At 47.0% G+C, this 12021-nt stretch overlaps 1 protein-coding gene across 2 annotated transcripts in view; it reads right to left on the reverse strand.

Moving 5' to 3' along the window:
- Positions 1-12021, reverse strand: part of RAB11FIP3 (RAB11 family interacting protein 3) — a 107286-nt gene that overhangs the window by 11420 nt on the left and 83845 nt on the right. The window contains exons 5-7 of one of the 2 annotated variants that reach the window (XM_081089538.1): positions 9002-9151; positions 6046-6180; positions 3059-3094 (exon numbers count right to left, since the gene is read on the reverse strand). In XM_081089538.1, coding sequence (XP_080945664.1) covers positions 3059-3094; positions 6046-6180; positions 9002-9151 — 321 coding nt within the window. The remainder of the gene's footprint in view (positions 1-3058; positions 3095-6045; positions 6181-9001; positions 9152-12021) is intronic. The other variant, XM_081089537.1, reaches the window with a different exon arrangement.

The raw sequence follows: 12021 nt of genomic DNA on the forward strand, positions 1-12021 counted from the left end.
GCTCCAAAACCCATACTCCAGCCACACTGTCACGTGCAAAGAGCTAAAACACTGTGAAGAGTGAAATTACAACAGTTATTTTGCGTTTTCTTAAAATTCTGGTGGTGGTATTGAGGGCAAAACAGCAGCAGATTAAAATTGTATCTGCGAGGTATGTTTGTACCGACCACAAAATATGCCTCTGTAAACTCTAACTGCACATTCCTGCAGATTTGGCTTTTCTATACCAAAGGGTATCTGTGAAGGAAAAATTAAGTTCTCAGAGGGTGTTTCACGGAGGGAGCAGGCACAAAGCCCAACCATCGAGGCAGCTTGGGCCCTTAACAACCCCAGGGGCCCTCAGTGTCCCAGATGTGGGGGGCTGAGAGGAGGTGACTCAGATTTTCACCTTCCTTAGTTTCACCAGCTGTAGCCTATTTGGGATAAAATATGAAAGTGGTGTTATAACTGTAATAAAGTGGGGTTTGGAATTAACATTATACCCCTAAGAGCCTGGATGCTTTTCTGAAAGGGGTGATGTGAGAAAACAAATGGGGAAGGTGAATTGGTGATATGCAGCTATGCTTGCTCTGGATCCTAAGCCCTCAAGATGATAGAGGAGAAAAAACCACACGCCACACACAAAATGTTTACATGCCCAAGAACAAGGAGAACAGAAGAGGAAATGGCACCAGGAAAGAGATGTCCAGTGGTTAGAGCACCGGCCCACGCACCAGAGGGTCGCAGGCTGGATTCCCAGTCAAGGGCACATACCAGGGTTGCAGGTTTGGTCAGGGTGCATGCGGGACGCAACCAATGTCTCTCTCTCCCACTGATGTTTTTCTCCTTCCTTCCCTCCCTCCTTCCTTCCCTCCCTCCCTCCGTCTCTCCCTCCCACTCTCTCTAACAATCAGTGGGAAAAAAAGCGACAATGTCCTGGGCATGGAGGGCAGAGGAGGGCCGCAGTGAGCCAGTGAGACACTGGAGCCAGCGCTTCCTCTGGAAAGCCCAGGAAGGACTGGCACCTGAGAACAGGGCAGTAGAGATGAGCAGAGGATGGGAGGGGCAGCACCCACTGCACCCTTGAAAAGGACTGTCCTAGACCAGGAGCAGCCCTGGACTCAGGACACATGGCTTACAAACAGAATGCACCCCCAGTCTGCAGACTAAACGGTGGGCCCAGCACAGCTCCCCAAACGCTGGCAGCAGGCAGCCAGGCAGAACTCACTCTGGGAAAACTGGCCAGCCTGGCTGGAGAAAAGATCTACTGACACAGGGGTCTGCCCACACCGCACGCGGGCCAGCGGTGAGCAACCACTTCAATACGCACAGAGAGGGCACCCCCAGTTGTTGGAGAGAGACCTGTAACAAGAATGGCAGAGCCCAGATGAGAACCCAGGGAAGAGATGGGGAGGAAGAGCCGGTGGCATGGGGGTCACAGGAGACAAAGCCAGAGTAGAGAGAGGCATAGGGGGAGCAAGGATGAAGGCATGTGGAGCCACAAGCAGGAGTCCTAGAAAAAGCAGAAAGTGGAACAGAAAACACTGTCAAAGAAACAGGCTGACAAAGCTCCCCAAAACTAAGGGACAGAAGTTTCCACAATGAAATGGCACAGCTTTCATTCAGCCCAGCATAATTAAGGGGAATAAGAACTCACAGGACTGATCCCTACCAGGATATAGAAAACATCTTAAAAGCTCTCAGAGAGGGAAAATGAGAAAGCATTAGACCTCTCAGCAGCAGCAGCAGTCCTAGTACCAGAAGGTAATGAGCAACGTCTTAAAACACTATAAAGGGAAATCATTTACAATCCAGATTTCTAGACTAAGCCAAACTATAAGAGTAAAACATTTAGCAAGGTCTCAACATTTATCTCCTGGTGGGGGTTGGGCGGGACTTATCTCCTGGGTACCTCTTTTTCCAACAAGCTACAAGAATATATGCTGGACAAAAAATGCAGATTAAAAAAAAAGGAAGACAGATTATCAGGGAGTGAGATGACCCAACACCTGAAACAAATATCTGGATCCCACAACGTGTGTGGGAGAAACAGGACCAGGGCAATGCAGCCTGCACACACCTGTGCAAAGGGCAGAGGCTCTGGGAGGGAATGGCCAATAGGCCCAGGGCTGCCGCGTGGCCCTGTGAGAGGGCTGGGCAGAGCAGCACAGAAGATGACGCAAGGGCTGGGTAGAGGTGGGCTGAGAGGTGCAGTGGGGAATGGGGACATCTATATTGGTGTCAACAAAAAAATAAAACCTAACCAATGGACACAGACACCAGGGGAGTGAGAACATGAGTGGGGGGGTGGGGGGGCAGTGGGGGGATAAGGACACATATGTAATACCTTAATCAATAAAGAGAAAAAATAATTAAAAATGAAATTAAATTTAAAAAGAGTTGAGAAAACACAGAATATTACTTTAAAAAAAATAAAAGATGAAGCAAATAAAAACATGAAGACAATCACTGACTCCAGGAGAAACAATGGCTTGTCTTAAAAAGGAAATATAGTACACGGTTCCTCTAGAGAATGCTGGCATCTTATAAACCCTGTGGAAATTGCTTTTAGAACTAGCATAGTAGGGGAGAGGATAAATGTATGTGCTGTCATCTTTCACTGTAGGAAGCCAATAAACAGTATCCAAAACTAAAGAATGAAGAAATGATCACAGAAGCATGTTCTTTAGAAACCCAGAGTTAGGCACTTCTCCTTCCTCTTCTCACCCTGGTGACCCAGGGGAGGTGCAAAAGGCAGATCCAGACCTGGACTCCATCATGTTCTGGCTCTGTGAAATGAGGCCCCTCTCTACAGCATACATGGATATATGGGCCCCCTTCTGGACCTTGTTGGTGAAACACTTTCAACATAAACTTCCTGGTCACAAATTCAGGTCCCAATCCACAGCTTTGAAAATTCTTCTGAAAATCCATCCCCTTGAATTATTTTTAATCTCAAACCACGAAAAGCAACTTTCAAAAGTTTAAGACAGTATTTTCTAAACATGTTTTTGAAAAGAGCTATAATTAGTGATACATTTCAGAAGAACATCTCAATAAGTAACCAATGGTTTCCTACCTTGCCACCTTCTTGCTGGAGAGCCGCTTCGTTGGACTGTGCAAAATCAAAATAAACAGGAAAATCGTGTCAGAGAACAGACAGGGAGGAACGGGAGGAAACAGGAAATTCAGGCTGAAGAGATACGGGGATGGGGGTGCGTCCATAGGCATGCAGCACCGTGCTTGCCAGGCCAGCTCCATGCACAGAAAGGCCCACTCAGCAAAACACTCAGGAACATGGGCGCAATTGCAGGGGCTTGTCAAGGACTCAGCAAACTGTTATTATTTCACGCCCCAAAGAAACTTCCAATAGAGCCACAATCAGACCTCAGTCAGAGGCTGACCCCGTGTCTACACCCTCCAGCTGGTGGCACTGGGTCCAAGTCATTGGCCAATGCCACATCCCAAATGCTTTTGAAGCCAATTACCCTCCAAACAGTGGGCCCCCACATGAAACATGACATGGGCCTGTTTGTAACATAAAGTGTTGTCATCGGTTTTAACTTAGGCACTAATACTTTAAAATCACCCCTGGGCAACTTCCCTGGTGCCAGCACCCAGCAGCTCCCAGTGCCCAGCAGCTTCCCCTGACACATCCTACGGCAGTTTTGTAGCAAAATACTTTTGGTGAGACTCCTCCCAGTGAATAGCTTTCCTGGCAGCCAGAGAGCAGATTTCCAGCAAGTTCTAGATGGTAGATCCAAAAAAAGTCACATCCCCACCGCTTCTCACAGCCCCTCATCCGTGAGGCACAGTGACATACTTGCCACCCAGTTTGCCATGGCTACACCTTCTACGCAGGGTCGGCTCTCAGCCCTGGGTGAGCTGGGTGGGCTGGCTGTTTTGTACAGACGCTTTTCCTACATTCCTCCAAGTTTTCTCTACTCTTACTAGCTGACCCCTTGTTATAGTTAGCCATAATTAACCAACCTCTCAGGGAGCAGACTGGCAGTTCAGTGACTGGGTTTAGAATTTGAAAATATGCCTCTGGGTAAAGCAGACATCTGCAACATTTTTGTAAAATTAATTGTTTTTACAGAGGGTCCCAGGTACCTGGAAAACATGATAGCTATCAGCATCTTCTGAAGCTCACAGAGTAGAAATTATATCTTATGTCAAAGCATCCAGGTACAGTTTGGATTAAATCACCTTTTATCTTCCACCAAATACATTTATTTTGAGGCAATTCCATGGGCACCAACAGGCAAGATTCAGATATCTTTAACTGAGTGTTTACGGGGAAATGACTGACAGCTGTGTCCTGATCATAGTAATAACTTTAATGATACATTAACCAACCTGGTAGAGTCTTTCTTAGGGAATGGGTGGCTGAAACTGGAGGTGAGACCCCCCTAGCCTTGCTGGGTGTACTAGCCACGTCCCAGTCCGTTATCTGCCCCACAAAGCCTAGCAGACAGAGGTGACCATGTCAGTCCTGGGACAGATTCTCCACACGGGAAAAGATAATTTCTATGTCAAATATCTTCAGAGAATAAGAGATGACATACCTGTACCGGAACCTACATAACATGGAAAGGATAAATGACCCCTCACCAGAACACCAACGTGAAACAGAGGTTAAACTGGCTTTCCCTAAAACAGAAGCTACTGGGTCTTTGGGATCACAAGACACCACATTTTTTAAGTCTCCCTGGAAGGCACCCCTCAAAGAACACTTCCAGTTTCTCATCAGTGCTGCTGGGAATCCACCAGACTCCCTTCTGAAGCTGCCAATGGGCCACAAGTGCTGGGGCCACCTAACTGGGCCCGTGCTGGACTCCAGCCTGTGTTGGCATGTTGCACAGAACATAAGAAAAAGTGTCAAACATGTAAAACGCACTGGAATTGGAACTAGAGGCAGAACAGCAGGTACAACAGGGCCAAGTTCACAAGGACCCACCAGAAAGGCCGAGGGGGCCTTGGCTGAGGCCCCAAAGGGGGAGGCTCCTCAAGATATGTAAGAGGTTTTTAGAAGGCTACTCTAAACACACTGAAGCCATCAGGGTAGTTCAAATTTCTGCTAATTTTTATGTAACCTTCCACCCCTTCTTCCAAGAAGCCTCCCTGGATTGTTGCCTGGGAGCCTACAGCCCTGATCAGCACGTACCAAGGGGCCCACCCAGGGGTTTGCCTATATGATCAGCTAAATCAACAATATGTTTAATGAGCATGTCAATATATGCAAACTACCCAAAAACGTTTTCTAAAACTAGAGCTTGTGAAGTTGTGAGAAGCCAGCAAAAGGAACTGCTTCCTCCTGAAACTCTGACTTGAGCTGGGATTGGGTATTGGGGATGAAAAGGGAAGCAAATGGTCTGACACAAACTGGACCCAGGAGAGAGAGGAGAGAATACAGACGGATGAGGGCAGAGAGCAGCAATACATGCTGGGGTCCTGTTTTAAAAACAGGGTAGCCAAGCTGGATTCTTCTTGAAACGGCGTCTGAGGCAGCCTTACGAAAGCAAGTTCAGTATAGGGGCTCACCTAGAGAATGCGTAATTGATTTAAAACAACATCCTGAAAGCTAACTGCAAATCTGTTTTGAAAAGACCAAATCTTACTTTAACTTTCCCATGTTGTTTCATGTGACTCCCGATTAAAGAAATCTTTTAGTAAAATGAAGAAAGTAGCTCTTTCTAAGAACAGACTTTCATGAGTTGGACTTCCTTACGCAGGATACATAGCAACTAAGATCGTGTCCTCCCTCGTTTCCTCCCGAAGGGAAAGAAGCAGCTGATTAGACTGCGGCATGCACACAGGAGCAAGTAGGGTGAAGGGCACCAAACAGGCTCAACGCATGCAGGGAGGGAGAGGCAGGGCTAGGGAAGAGTCCGGCGTCTGCATGCTCACCTTCACGTCAGGACCACTTCCAGAGGAAGTCCCCCCACCCCCGGAGTGGGCTAGCCCAAGTGAGTGGCACCTGGGGCCAGACCAGCCAGGGGCAGCTGTGGACAAGAGTCCCCTCACCCTGGAGCACAGAGCAGGGCCAGGCACTACATCAGTTACCTATTCTTTTCAAGATCATTCAGGCGAGCAGAAAGGTCTTCGAGGCGGTTGATTTGCTTATGGCACTGGCTACAGTAAAACTCAAAGGCCTCATCAGTGAGGATGCTGTGCAGCTTTGTGGCAAGCGGGTCGGCGCTAGAGAGACAAGAAGTGTCAGCTGAGGAGACAGCCAGGACTGTTCAGGTTACCCGTGACTCCACACAGGGCGAGAGTTGGCCAGGCAAAAGCATATTGTCAGGTAACTGGCGGCGGAAGATTCGGACTCTTAACTTTCAGACGGCTGTAAACCCACCTCCCTCACCGTCACCTGTGACCCATGACATACACCCGCTTAAGCTGCAGGGGCTCAGCCACACACCTGCTCCTTCCTGGTCAGAGGCTCAGAGGATACAAAGTGGCCCATCAAGTACCCTTAACAAGAAGTAAGTGCATGGACACACTGCTTCCTCCTTGGTTAAGCACTCATCAATGTGAGCGCAAAGCATGTCTCCAGGTGCAGTTTTACTCACTATACTATAACTGCTTTAATACGCTCTGAAAATCACCAATATCAGCCCTGGTCAGTATGGCTGTGGTTAGAGTGTCGGCCCACGCACCAAAGGGTCTTGGGTTCAATTCCCGGTCAAGGGCACGTACCTGGGTTGCAGGTTCGCCCCCTACCCCTTGTTGGGGCACCTGCAGGAGGCAACCAGTTTATGTGTTTCTCTCATACCAATGTTTCTCTCTCTCTCCCCCTCCCTTCCACTCTCTCTAAGAAGCAATAGAAAGCCCGGCTGGTGTTGCTCAGTGGTTGAGTATCAACCCATGCACCAGGAGGTCATGGGTTCAATTCCTGATCTGGGAACATGCTCTAGTTTCCGGCTCAACCCCAGTATGGGCTGTGCAGGAGGCAGCTGATTAATGTTTCTCTCTCATCAATGTTTCTTTCTCATTGATGTTTCTCTCTCTCTCCCTTTCCCTTCCTCTCTCAAAAAATCAATAAAAACATACTTTAAACAAAACCCACCAATATTAAAGACTACACATGAATTATGAATCACCAGCAATTCTGTTATTTTTTTAAGACCTTTGTTAAAAAGTCAGAATTCTATTAGCCTCCCTGGGCTTTCAGGGCACTGGTGATGCACTGGCCAGAAGGCAGCAATGTCCCTGGGGCATGAGGACCCACAGGCTTTGAAAAGCCAATTTGGGCCCTGGCCATGTGACTCAGTTGGTTGGAGCATCGGCCCATACACCAAAAGGGTTGCAGGTTCGATTCCTGGTCAGGGCACATACCTAGGTTTTGGGTTCAATACCTGGCTGGGTTATGTATGGGAGGCAACTGATTGATGTTTCTCTCTTACATTGATGTCTCTCTCTCTCTCTCTCTCTCTCTCTCTCTCTCTCTCTCTTCTCAAATCAATAAATATATCCTTGAGTGAGGATTAAAAAAAAATTTTTAAGCCAATTTGGAAGTTCGATTTGAAGAAAGGTTCAAGTGGCCCTGGCTGATTTGGTTCAGGGTATAGAGGGAGTGTGGCCTGCGGACTGAGGGGACCTGGGCTCGATTCCGGTAAAGGGCACATGCCCAGGTTACAGGCTCGATCCCCAGTAGGGGATATGCAGGAGGTAGCCGATCAATGATTCTCCCTCATCATTGATGTTTCTATCTCTCTCTCCTTCTCCCTTCTTCTCTGAAACAAATAAAAATATATATTTTTTAAAAGAACATTTAAAGTGAAATATCAATTGTAGCACAGAAGTCACACTTGAGACAAAAATCAGTGAGACACTGGACAAGAGACAGGGACAAACTAAACAAATAGGAAGAGATTACCAAACAGGACAGAAATGCACACTTAGCAAGGCCAAGTCCCTTGGCCTTGACTTTAACACCAACACACGTGTGCATATGGGAAGAGGAGAGCTACCGAAAGAAAGCTACCACCTCACCCACTCACACTCCTAGAGATGCCTTTGAAAGGCTCCTCTCCCCATGCCGGTGGGCAGCTTAGGGGACACACATGGAGAAAGCAAGGGGGGACCCGTCAGGCAGACCCTCCTGGCACTGGCCCCCACCCGGGTCTTCTAGGTGTGGGCTACAGTCTGGGCAAAGGAAGAATCTTGCAATTGATGGTTTCAAGATACTTGGCCTTTGCTGTCAGCAAAGGTGGAGAATTTCAAGAACCAGGTGCAAAGGAGAGAGGTGACTGAAGTGCAGTCTGTTCAGCCAGGCAGGGATCTCACCTGAAGAGAAGACATGTTCTCTGATGTGCCGCCACCAGTGAAGGCGGCCAGGCCCACAGGACAAAGCACATTTAGACCCCTTGTTTGGATACAAGTGCTGGCTTTCTCCCAGGGCCTCCCGAGGGGAAGGACAGCTGGGGAGTAGCCAGCTCCATAAGCGTGGATCTCACCTTTTAGATATTTCAGTGCAAAGCCAGAACTTTCCAGACGGTTTGGGGATGTCAGATAAATATAAGGAAATGAATCAAAGAATTGTTTGTGATGTTCACGGCTCCCTCAGAGGCTGGTCAAAGGGTACATATTTTTAGCTGCAAGAGGAATAAGGTCTGAGGATCTAATGTAAAACAGAGAGCAGAACTTACACGCTCTCTTATACATACATGCACACATTCATATAGCTTCCTCAAAGCCAGCTACCAACCATAATGAGATCACAACTAGTGGCTAAGGAACCCACAGAGCCGAGTGTCCCAACACAGGTTCCGTGCCACGTGGTTCAGCTGAAGCCTCATAAATATGGAGCAATCTGGGAATATAAGTGGATGAGAAAAACTTTGCTACCTTTCACTGAGGCATAAAAATAAAATTTTGACTGTGTATGTTAGTTATATTACAATGAATAAAACAAGTTCTCTCTTGCCAATTTATGAACCAAAAGGGGAAACTTCCCCACAACTAAATATGGGGTGAGCAGGAGGAGGACACGTGCGCCAGTGCAGGGATGCATTACCTGGGGGTGAGAAAAGTAGGGTCTCTGCAGCCGTGCTCTCCATTGCAGAGGGTCTCTGGGGACAGTTCTGCCTCACTGCCCTCACCATAGTCCTCAAAATGCTCCTCATCACCTATCACCGTGACGACAGACTGGCTGTGCAGGTGGGATCTGAAAGGTAAAACAGAAAAGACACATTGTGCTCAGGGCCATGACAGCCCTAGAACTGAAGGTGTGATGAGCGCTTTCCAGCAGAAATGAGTTCAAATGTTCTAGTAGGCACCTCATGGGACCAAGGCGACACCTGCACAGGAGGAAGGAGGAATCTTTTCAAAATAAGGCTGAGTTGTTTGGATATCAATGTGGGGAAAATTATTCCTACCTCACATCATACACAAAAAAGAGAGATAATAGATCTGTAAGAAATGGACCTCTGTGATCCATTCCAGCATGGTCAGCTTCTGATGGAATTTGCTGAATTTCCCCAGGGCAAGCAGAATGTGGGGAGGAGGGAAGAGGATGTAGGAACAAAGAACTGCATGTGGGCCAGCATTATGGTGGAAACCCCCCCAGGGGGTCTGCCTCAGCTAGACAGGGGAGGTGGAGTCAGCTAGAAAGGCCTTAGCCCAATTTTTTTAAATGGCCCAATGGGAGACGGCAAGACCTAGGTGACATATGAGGAAATGGGTGACCTCATAGGACTCAGCCAATGAGGAACCGGAGGAGGGACTAAATAAATAAGCTGTGCCCTAGTCAGTTTGGCTCAGTGGATAGTGGATAGAGAATCGGCCTGTGGACTTAAGGGTCCCAGGTTTGATTTCAACCAAGGGCACATGCTGGGGTTGTGGCTCAATCCCCAGTAGGGGGCATGCAGGAGGTAGCTGATCAATGATTATCTCTCATCATTATATTTCTATCTCTCCCTCTCCCTTTCTCTCTGAAATCAATAAAAATATATTTTAAAAATAATAAATAAATAAATAAGCTGTGTTCCCTGTCCCATGTGTGAGCCTGTACAATGGATGCCCACTCTCAAGCGCGTATGAAAGGTCTCATTTTCTCCAGACCTCCGCTTCCGAGTCCATCATTTGAAATTCAGACAGGTGAGCTATTTCTCACAAGATCTGAACATGAAGGCAAAATAACAGGCTTTTAAAGAGCAGCAGAAGTAAACATTACAGTGATGTGGAGGTAAGCAAAGATTTCTCAAACAGAACACAGAAGTGCTAACTACAAAAGAAAAAGATAAACTGGACTATATAGCAAATTAAAAACATCTGTTTCTCGAAGACATCACCAAGAAACTGAAAAGGCAACCTACAAAGTAGAAGAGAGATCTCTGTGAGACTCTCTACAGAGCACGCTCGGTCCTTCCCCAGGGTGAGCTCATCGCCCTCCGGCCCCCAGCACGCTGGAGCCTCTCCTCCCTCTCTCCTCCCTCAAGTCCATCTCTGTCTCTCCTAAGCTCCAGGGGCCCTCCTTTTGCTGTAACTTGTTTCCTGAGCCCATTTCTTCTAGGGCTCACTTCTGCCTCTGTGACTTTCTAAATAAATTTTCTCTTATTAAAAAAAAAAAAAAGGTACCTGCAATCCCATGAGGTTGAATAACACTGGATAAGGGACTCATCTAAAATATATGAAGAACTGCTACAAACCAGTAAGAAAAAGACAGACCCCAGGACCAACAGACGTTGAGAGACCAAATACCACCTACTTATGTACCACTTTGCACTTCAACAGCACAGGTGAACAGCAGCCAGCAAGACTATATGGCCAAGCCAAAAAAAGTTTTATTATCTGGCTTTTTACAGAAAATGTTTACAAAATGGGTAAAAGACATAAGACATGAAGAGCAACTTCACAAAAGAGGATCTCCAAAGAGGCAATAAAGGCAAGAAAAGACACAGAAGGTGCTCACCCTCATGAGTCACCTGGGAAATGCCAGTAAGAACTATCCCACACCAACATTACATCCATGCTCTCCAGAAAGCAGACATGAACAAAGCAGCTCATGCCAAGCGTCGCTGAGGACGGGGAGCAACCAGAACCCACAGCACTGGCATGCTAACTACTATAAGCCCTGACTGTAACTATCAGTAAGTAACTAACTTCTAAAGCTGAACATGTGTGCTCCAGATGCACCACTAAGACATGTAATGTTTACAGCAGCTTTAGTCATAAAACCAAAGTACAAATCAACAGTAAATTAAAAAGCTGCAGCATATTCATACAATGTAATGTTCTACTAATAAAATAAATGATTTACAACTGTGCACAAAAATATGAATAAATCTCATAACTACAATATGAAAGGAAAGAAGTCAGGTGTAAAAGATATTTTAATCTTAAGGTACAAAACCAGGGAGAGTGATACTGCCATTAAAAAGCCAGGGTCCGGCTTGCGGACTGAAGGGTCCCGGGTTCGATTCCGGTCGGGGGCATGTACCTGGGTTGCGGGCACATCCCCAATAGGAGATGTGTAGGAGGCAGCTGATCGATGTTGCTCTCTCGATGTTTCTAACTCTCTGTCTCTCTCCCTTCCTCTCTGTAAAAAAATCAATAAAATAAAATAAAAATTTGAAAAAAAAAAAAAGCCAGGGTGGCCGAAACCGGTTTGGCTCAGTGGATAGAGCGTCGGCCTGCGGACTGAAAGGTCCCAGGTTCGATTCCGGTCAAGGGCATGTACCTGGGTTGCGGGCACATTCCCAGTGGGAGATGTGCAGGAGGCAGCTGATCGATGTTTCTCTCTCATCGATGTTTCTAACTCTCTATCTCTCTCCCTTCCTCTCTGTAAAAACTCAATAAAATACATATAAAAAAAAAAAAAAAGCCAGGTGGCCCTACCTGGTTTGGCTCAGTGGACACAGTATCGGCCTGAGGACTGAAGGGTCCCAGGTTCAAATCTGGTCAAGGGCACATGCCCTAGTTGCAGGCTTGATCCCCAGTAGAGGGCGTGCAAGAGGCAGCCGATCAATGATTCTCAGTCACCACTGATGTTTCTATCTCTCTATCTCTCCCTTTCCTTTCCTCTCTGAAATCAAT

The sequence above is a fragment of the Myotis nattereri genome (assembly GCF_964212035.1).
Source record: "Myotis nattereri genome assembly, chromosome: 4".
Classification (NCBI taxonomy): domain Eukaryota; kingdom Metazoa; phylum Chordata; class Mammalia; order Chiroptera; family Vespertilionidae; genus Myotis; species Myotis nattereri.